The sequence below is a fragment of the Myotis davidii genome, unplaced genomic scaffold (genome assembly GCF_000327345.1).
Source record: "Myotis davidii unplaced genomic scaffold, ASM32734v1 scaffold62, whole genome shotgun sequence".
NCBI classification, from domain to species: Eukaryota; Metazoa; Chordata; class Mammalia; order Chiroptera; family Vespertilionidae; genus Myotis; species Myotis davidii.
In genome coordinates this window covers 70,407-79,879 of record NW_006295180.1, presented here as the reverse complement: position 1 = coordinate 79,879, position 9,473 = coordinate 70,407, and the positions used below count along the sequence as shown (strand labels likewise).

At 44.9% G+C, this 9,473-nt stretch overlaps 1 protein-coding gene across 1 annotated transcript in view; it reads left to right on the top strand.

The window, feature by feature from the left end:
- MYLIP (myosin regulatory light chain interacting protein) overlaps positions 1-8,895 on the top strand; it is a 20,872-nt gene extending 11,977 nt beyond the window's left edge. Inside the window, exons 3-7 of the mRNA XM_006769732.2 lie at positions 1,905-2,090; positions 3,674-3,871; positions 4,544-4,708; positions 5,563-5,983; positions 7,319-8,895. Of these exons, the coding sequence (XP_006769795.2) occupies positions 1,905-2,090; positions 3,674-3,871; positions 4,544-4,708; positions 5,563-5,983; positions 7,319-7,408 (1,060 nt within the window). The 3' untranslated portion in view covers positions 7,409-8,895. The remainder of the gene's footprint in view (positions 1-1,904; positions 2,091-3,673; positions 3,872-4,543; positions 4,709-5,562; positions 5,984-7,318) is intronic.
- The last annotated feature ends 578 nt before the right edge of the window (positions 8,896-9,473 follow it).

Genomic DNA, 9,473 nt, shown 5'->3' with positions numbered 1-9,473 from the left:
GATGAGGCCCAGCTGTGAAGCAATGCAAGCTGCTGTGGGGCCTTGGGCCTTCTCTTGGAATTTCTGGGTCTCTCTGACCCAGCTGCAGTTTGCTAGGTAATTTTCAGGTTGCAAAGGGCCAGGCCATTCATATGCAAAAGCCTCTGCACACAGCTTGGGTGGGGCGGGGTCTCAGGGAATCAACAGGGCAGAGCAAACAGCTATGGCTGATCATCAGCCCTGCCCTAAGAAGCCCCAGGTCTCAGTGTCCCAGTAATCACTGCAAGTGCCTCTGAGAGAAAGCCGCCACCCAATGCCAGACAGTCCAGTTTCCCCCCCTGTATGAGTCTGGGTCCCCAGAGACTCGTCCGGAACTGGAGTTCAGAGCAGTGGGGAGATTGTGTCTCCCTCCCAATTGAAAAAGACAGCCGCATACTCAGTTGCCAGCCCTTTCCACACGTGCCTCTGTACCTCTGCACTTTACTTCCGCACCTCCTCTGAGTCTCAGTGTGCTTTTTCTCTTTCCTTCTAGTTGTAGAATTTCCACTCAGCCAGCCTTCCTGTGGTTCTGGATGATGTCTGTTTTGTCTTTTAGTTGTAGTTTTGAAGTGGTTGTGCGAGGCAGCAATTTCAGGTGTTTACCTATGCCACCATCTTGGTTTCTCCTATATGCAGTTTAACTTGCACTTATGGAGCTCTCTGATATTAGAGGCACTTAAGAAGTTAGAATATGTCAAATACCATAATAGGGGAAAAATAGTTTGAGAGTGATAAAGATGAAAGGGTAGCTAAATGAGGGGAAAGAAAGAATGGCCTACAAGACAGGGAGCAGCAAGACCAGCCATAGGGGAAGGAACATGTTGGGTTTCCCAGGGAGAGGAAATGTCTGTTTCCCTGGGCAAAGTGGCTGGAGGGAATGACAGGACAAATGGGTAGGAAGGTGGAGCAGGAGGGTAGAGAAGCCTGGGTCCATGCTGACAGGATGCTTTTTCGGAAACAGTGGGACCCCTGGCAGAATTCTGAGCAGAGAAATGGCAAGTACATACCAGAGCAAGCAGCTTGGAAAGTGGATCAGCTCAGAGTCTAGAAGCGAGATCCGCTTAGAGCAGCAGTTCACGGTCGAACGACCCTTTCACAGGGGTCGCCTAAGACCATCCTGCATATCAGATATTTACATTACGATTCATAACAGTAGCAACATTACAGTTATGAAGTAGCAACGACAATAATTTTATGGTTGGATCACAATATGAGGGACTGTATTTAAAGGGCCAGAAGGTTGAGAACCACTGGCTTAGAGGATGTGTAAAGTCTCTGAAAGTGTAAAGGTGCAGTTAGGGCAGGGGAGGTAAAAGTGGGAGGAATAGAGCTGGATTTAAAGAATTTTTAGAAATAGCAAGTAGGTAGAAATAAGATTAATAGTCAAAAGTGAGTTTATTGGGAAAAATAGCAAATCAGACTGTGGCTTCCACTGGGAGAAAAAGCAGACTTGGGAAGGGCGATGGTAAGTTTGGTTTGAATGAGCTAAAATTGGGAGACTGGGAAGCATCCCAGTGGAGAAATCTACAGGCACCTGGACATTTCAATCTGATTCCTAGGAGAGAAGTTAAGGCTAAAAGTAGAGATGTGGGGGTCATTTCAATAAAGGTGAGGATCTTAAGATACCGATTCCATATCAAGATAAAGTTTTTTCTTATTACAGTAATTTCTTTTTAAAAATTATAATGAAGAAACTTGAGGTGTAATAGTCTTTAGACTTATTTTACCTGGATACTCATGATGAAAAAAGTTTTTCAATGTAAGCATTTTAAGGGTGGCTTTTAAAATTGCTGTTTTCCGTACTTAAAAGGTGTTGTGAAAATGCTAAGCAGGTTGAGTTTGATATGAAGCTCCCAGCATAACCTCATTCTTGCATCGCTTCGTAGGCATATCTTTTTCTTACACATCAAGGAGGCCCTCCTGGCCGGCCATCTCCAATGCTCCCCAGAGCAGGCAGTGGAGCTCAGCGCCCTCCTGGCCCAGACCAAGTTTGGAGACTACAACCAGAACACGGCCAAGTACAGCTACGAGGAGCTGTGTGCCAAGGAGCTCTCCAGTGCAGCCTTGAACAGGTGAGCCTGCATGCAGTTAAGGCCAGTGTTTATGCCCGTAGACCTAGCAAATGTATACACATTTCCAGAAGAAAAGGAACCTATGGTATGTATAGATAATTTGTGAGGTTAAAGACTAGACAGCTGTCCAATTTAACCAGTTATTTTCAAAAGACTCTTAGCCTTTCATTTGAGAAACCTATAAACACAGCACATAATTCACACAAATAAATTCCCTTATATAAAATGCTATATAACAGGAGTTTTAAAAAATCTCTGACCTTTTAAGATTGCAAGTTTTCTAAAAGGAAAAGCCTGTCCTATATGCTGGAATCCTCTTCATCCCAGTGAGGATTAAACCAGGAGACCTAACACGGGCGTCTTAGTTATTCCTCAGTAACAAGTTACCCCAAAACTTAGTAGCTTAAAACAACAACCATCCCCCAGTTCTGTGGGTCAGGAATCTGGTCCTGGATGTCTGGGTTCTCAGGCTCAGGATCCCTCATGAAGCTGCTGTTACGCTGTTGGTGGAGGAGGGCGGGATCCGCTTCCAGGCTGACTCAGGTGGCTTGTCAGCAGGCCTTGTTCCTTGCCACATGGGGCTCTTCACAGAGCCTCTTCATTATGTGGTAGCTGGCTTCATGCAGGACAAGCAACCCAAGCTAGAGCAAGAGAGAACACCAAGATGGAAGTCACAGTCTTCTTAAGACGTGACTAGAGGCCCAGTGCACGACATTTGTGCACGGGGTGGGGGGGGTTCCCCCCACAGTCCGGGACCCCTCGGGATGTCCGCCAGGCAGACATCCCCCAAGGGGTCCTTAGCGCTGCCTCAGAGGTGGGAGAGGCTCCTGGCACTGCGCTTGCCAGCTGTGAGCCTGCTTCTGGCTGAGTGGCACTCCCCCTGTGGGAGCACACTAACCACCAGGGGGCAGATCCTGTGTTGAGCGTCTTCCCCCTGGTGGTCAGTGTGTGTCATAGCGACCGGTCATTCCACCGTTTGGTCGATTTGCATATTAGGGTTTATTATATAGGATTTCAGAAGTGAGTGGCATCCTATCACTGCCATATTCTGTTCATTAGAGGCAAGTCATCGATTTAGCCCACACTAAGGGGGATGACATTTCCAAGGGGAAGAGCACCCATAGGTGGGGATCTTTAAGGACTAGATTAGAGGGTGTCCACCACAATAGATCAAATAAATCCTGTCTTTTTTCAGTTGCAAACATCTAATCCATCCCTTATACTGCTATGTTTTAGTGAAATTTATGAAGTAAATGTAGACAAATGCATAAGAAGTTCTTACATAGAAATTGCTTACATGTATTTTTGGAAATTTTCATAATTCTTCCAGTTCACCCTCATCCAGCATCCCCAGTAGTCTTTCTACTGAATATTTAATAGCCAAGATCTTGACTAGTATCTTGAAAGTATTTTACAGTAAGTTGGCTAAATAAAAGAAACAGCAGTAATATATAGCTTTAAGTTACTGTGATTCACAAATGACAGTGTCAGTAGAATTCACTAATGAAAATGATAGACTTTTCTCTAAAGGCTGCATAGGTTAATCTCTCTGTGTACCTCTCTGCCTTTTTGGTGGCCTGCAGCATTGTTGCAAAGCATAAGGAGCTGGAGGGGACTAGCCAGGCCTCGGCTGAATACCAGGTCTTGCAGATCGTGTCGGCGATGGAAAACTACGGCATCGAATGGCACTCTGTGAGGGACAGCGAAGGGCAGAAGCTCCTCATTGGGGTTGGACCTGAAGGAATCTCAATTTGTAAAGATGACTTTACCCCAATCAATAGGTAATCCAAGTCTTGAATTCTTTAGACCGACATATATGTATACATTCGTAGCTCTGACCATGAAAATAGAAAATGAAGTGGGATTTACTGGACAGTTACCCTTTAGGAACAGAAGTGTTTCATTTTGCTACAAGCATTCATTTTATCCAGGCTTTGATAACTAATTATTTTTTAAAATACTAACTCAAGTGTATTGATGTGACAGGCTGAATATTTTTTTCAAATAAGTTGCTCACTGCTATAAAAATCTCATTTTCATCTACACCAGTGGTTCTCAACCATGGCTGCACATTAGAATCACCTGGGAATCTTTTTAAAATCCTGATTTCTGGGCCTCATCCTCCGGAAATTCTGTTTCTTTGTTATGGGTTGGGGCCACAAGGATTCCCAGGTGATTCTAATGTGCAACCAAGGTTGAGAACCACTGATCTATACACACAGGCACACATCCCCCCCGCCAAAAAAAAAAAAAAAAAAACAACGCCAAAAAAACAAATTTGCTCCACCACTTCTCTCCACTGACCCACAGTTGCCTTCCTAACTAGGAACCGGGTACTCGAATGAGCACCTGATTCTGTCACTGGGGCATGAGCACAGAGAATCCTGTGAAGGTCCACGCGATGACAGATCTCTCCTGCTGGGCTTGCTCACTCTTCTCTTCCTGTCTCCCAGGATAGCGTACCCTGTGGTGCAGATGGCCACCCAGTCGGGAAAGAACGTGTACTTGACAGTCACCAAGGAGTCTGGGAACAGCATCGTGCTCCTGTTTAAGATGATCAGCACCAGGGCTGCCAGCGGGCTGTACCGAGCAATCACGGAGACGCATGCTTTCTACAGGCACGTGCCGCAGTTAGCCTCTGCTAACGCCCATCCTCAGCTCTGAGGTTTGCAGGTGGCAGTGAGGCTCCCTCAGTGTCTGGTGGTGTGTCAGTAACCGTGTACCAAATTTAAGAAATCAGCTGCTTTAGGACACGTTACTTCTCCTGTCACAGAGGAGACCTTAGCAACGTCGTCCAGCGTTTTCCACAGAAAGGGCATGTGTATCACTACACACTCCCTTCCCCAGCTCACCTCTTCCTGCCTCCTCCCAGTACCTCCTCACAGCACTTTCCTCCCTCTACCCCCACCCCACTCTCGTGGTGCTGCCTTTTGCCCTTTCCCAGCAGGATGACCTAAGTCCTCTCCTCTCTGGCAGAGCTGTGCTCCTGAATCCTCACTACATTATACGGATGTTTAATAACAATTTTGATACCCTTATTTCAGAGGGTGATTTAAAGTTAGAGTTTCACACAAATATTTGGAAGATTAGAACTAAGAAATTTAATTGGCAGGCACCCTGAACTTTTTTTATGCTAAAATAGACATGCAAATTGTGGAACAGGATGGAAAATTTGTAGGAATTTTTAACATAAAACCAGTACTTCAAAGAAAAATGTCCTTTTCCTTGCCACAAGCTGCTTTGTCTGTCGCTCATGTCCTTGCAGGTGGAGGGGGCATTCGCTGTCCCTGACGTTTATGGCTGCTTTATCCTTAACACTCATCAAACTGGAAGTATATACTCTCAGGCACGCAAGCAGGAATATTGAATGTCTGCTGACACGAATATTCTGCGTCACAGCAATGTCTGATGGTCTGAGTCTCAGGAATGGCAGGCTTGTCTGTGCTAAAGTGGCTGTTCGATCTTCCCGCAGGTGTGACACAGTGACCAGCGCCGTCATGATGCAGTACAGTCGAGACTTGAAGGGCCACTTGGCATCTCTGTTTCTGAATGAGAACATTAACCTCGGCAAGAAGTATGTCTTCGACATTAAAAGAACATCGAAGGAGGTGTATGACCATGCCAGGAGGGCTCTGTACAATGCTGGCGTGGTGGACCTGGTCCCCAGAAGCGAGCACAGCCCTCCCAGCTCGCCCCTGAAGGTCTCGGAGAGCAGCATGAACTGCAGCAGCTGCGAGGGCCTCAGCTGCCAGCAGACCCGGGTGCTGCAGGAGAAGCTGCGCAAGCTGAAGGAAGCCATGCTGTGCATGCTGTGCTGTGAGGAGGAGATCAACTCCGCTTTCTGTCCCTGCGGCCACACTGTGTGCTGTGAGGGCTGCGCAGCACAGCTCCAGGTGAGGGGTCCGTCGGCCAGCTTTCCCCACAGCCTCACTCCTCCCTCCAGTTCGTAGTGAGCCACTGCTACCTGCCGGGTGCTGGCTGGGTGATATGCAAAATGGGAATGCCCACCTGCACCTGGAAGGGGCTTTGTGTTCGGGGACTTGAAAGGCATTGCCCTTTTGAAACATTTTGGATTAGGGCACTATTTTCAACCGTGTAATTACTCTAAGCCCTAGACTCTTTAAGTGCGGGAAGCAAAGCTCAGATTCACAAGGTGCTGCATCTAGTTGGTGCTGAGCTGAGGGCTGGAATCTGGCCTCTTGAGGGCTGGTCCAGGGCTTCCCCTTCTGTGTCACGCTGCCTCCCATTTGCTGACACTTGAGAGGATGGTCTTTACTTAAAATATTTGAGGAATAGTCAATTCTCAATTATCCATGGGTAGTTTACTTTGTGATTATTTATAACTGATTTATTCTTATTACTGCATTTGCCTCTAGGGACCCCGTGGAGTGGCTCTTACTTAGCAAGTCAAACTAATGTTAGTATTAATACAAAAAATAAAAGCAATTCATATATAGTATTTTTTTTTCCTTTCTTGTACCTTACATTTCCTCTTAGGATAATTTCTTTTAATTTCTTTCATTTCTCAGAACTGGTTGCTAAATTTCACTATGGTTTTCTGTAAAACTAGTCCTAAATAACAGCTAGTCCTTCAGAAAGTGCTCATTTCAGAGCTGTTTTGAGAGCTACCTGAGCCAACAGAATGCCTGTGTCCTTGAGTAGATAGTGCTACTGTGACAAATTATTTCCCCGGGAGCGGTCCTGGATTTGTCTTTTTCTGCCCATGTGCCTGAGGCTCCCTTTCTGGCCTGGGAGGGGCCGTGCTTACTGAGAAGCCTGGGACTGGGAGCAGCGCCACACTCGCTGGCCAGGTGGCATCAAGCCAGTGACTCTGGCCTGCGTCAGCCAGCCGAGCCAGCACACAGTCTCTGGAAGAAACTCCTGCATCACTGCTGGGGGGGTGAGGGAGGGCGGGGGAGGGCAACCTGCCCATGTGGGGACAGCAAGAAGCCTTTGGAAATCACTCGACTCATTGTGCCTTGCTTAGAGTTTGATGAAAAACCTCATCCATTTCCTTCAGTTTATCCTTTTTCATAATATTTGTTTTAATCCCTGTAAAGTATAAACTTTCAAACTGGTTGGAAAACTAAGATCTCTGCCAGTTGAAAGCTAGAAACAATTGTGACCGCAGCTTATTTAGGAAACAGAACGTAATGGGTGCCACAGGTGAACACTGAAGATACAGGTCGGAGGTATCCTAACAGATACTGTTGGCTTCTCTTTTGTAGTCGTGTCCGGTCTGCAGGTCGCGGGTAGAACATGTTCAGCACGTCTATCTTCCAACCCACACCAGTCTCCTCAACCTCACCGTCATCTGATCTGCTGTGCACTTCTCACACAGGCCATGTTCCCATGAGCTGTGCTGTTATGAACTAGGAGGATGATAGATTGTGGAGAAAATAAATACCCCAACACCCATCTGCCATGCAACGTTTTAAAAAAGGAAGAATAGAAAGAATACAACACTCCTCACCACCAAAATGCCATCGGCAGCTCCAGTGGTGGGGACCAGGGAGAGTGCAAACATGGACACATTCCTCGGACTTCCATTCTTTTTATGATCAAGTAAAGGAATAAGTGAAACCTCTGATGTCATTAGGTGGCAACATAGCCAAAAAGTGGGTACCTTTTAGGAAGTGATGTTGTAAGTCTCTTAGTGTATCCCAAGGTACGTTTCCTACCTGCAGCCAATTTGGTAAGAATTGGTTTTAAGAATTTACCTGGTTACTTTGGGGGGGGGGGGGGGGGGAGCATTTTTGTTTTTTTGTTTTTTTTGGTATGGTCACAGAGCTCTGAACATTTTTAATAGGAAATTTTTTCTTAAAGACATAGTCATCGTTTTAATGTCATTTCTGTTTTTGTAACTTGTTCAAGAATGATTAGAAGGCAGGCATTTAAAAATCAATCATCTGACTATTAAAAAGTTGACAACCAAGTTGTCAGATTTAAACCAGTCTGGCCAGTAGAAAACAGATAACTCGATGTGGGTGGCTTCCTGTCCCTTCCCCACCCCTCCTTACCCACAAGCTTCCAAATATAAAATGCTACCAATTTGACAAAAAGATTTCAGTGGAGGAATCAGCACTCCTTGGGCCTCTTGAGTTGGGGGAATGTTTTATTTTAAGATCGGAAAGGGACCATGTTCCTGAGAAAGGGGAGTGTTGCTCACTGAGAGGAAGCTTCGTAGAGTACAAACAAGGGTGTTCTTCCGTTCTCCCAAGCACTGTACCCCAGCTTTACCCAGGGGTCACTTTTGCTTGAGCCATCAAGCCTTTCACAGCCTTATAATAGTATCTAGATATTGTATGCTTTTTTTTTTTCTTTTCTAAGTGCTTAAGCATTAACTTGTGGTTGTCCCCTCTCTGGGTCTTAGAGGGGTTTCGGGCGTTCTGTTTCTATATTCTTAGTCATATTTTCCACTCCCACTTGGGCATTTTGGACGTTGGTCAGCTTGTAGGTTCTCTAGGACATCGGGAAACCTAGATGACCGTATTGGGTGCAATACTAGCTGAGTTAAAGCTAGAAAGCTACACTGTCACTTTACTGAGATTTCTGAGTATACTTTTCATATTGCCTTAATGTAGCAGTAATGTGTTTATGCATTTGTTTCTTTGCACAGACATTTTTGTCAGATATTAAAACTCTACTTTTTTATGGCACATATTAGCATATAAGCCTTTATTCCAAAAGGTATTTATTTTTTCACTTGTAAAAAAAAAATTAATGTTTCCACATAAAGAACTCTGTTATATCCTAAGAGGACTTCTGTCTTTTATATTCAGGATAATAAAGACTTTAAAGCAAATTCGGTGTTTGTATCATCACAGTTATTGTTATTTAAGCCAGTTTAATTTACTTAAAAGAAAAGAGCGTTGATAATATCATAGTTGGTATCTAATTTGGCCCTGTATGGACAGTTTCTTTCAGTATTGGACCTAATTGAAGAGAACATTCAGTTATTCACTCTTCTATGTTTTCTGATTATAGGATGTTGCTGCTGGTTAGCTGCCTAGTCAGGACAGGTACCTCAGGCTACTACAGAACCTGTTCTACACAGGCTACTAGGTCTGTATTTTACAGAACGACTAGCCTGCTGCTAGGACCTACCTGCTCTACACATGCCAGCGTGTGTTAATTTGTGTTGCTCAGGAAATGCTTTGTGGAGTAGAGAACACTGCATATAACAGATGTAACTGATAATCATCTGTAGCAATTGAAGGAGGTAATTTCAATTGCTACAGAAGGTCGGTTCAATACACGTACAGTTTTTTCCAGGACAGAATTTTCAAAAAATTGAAAGGGATTTGTTCTCTACTCTTCCTATACCTAAGTCAGTCTTTCATCAATTTCTAGGAATTGACTCATTTGTTCATTCAATGCATT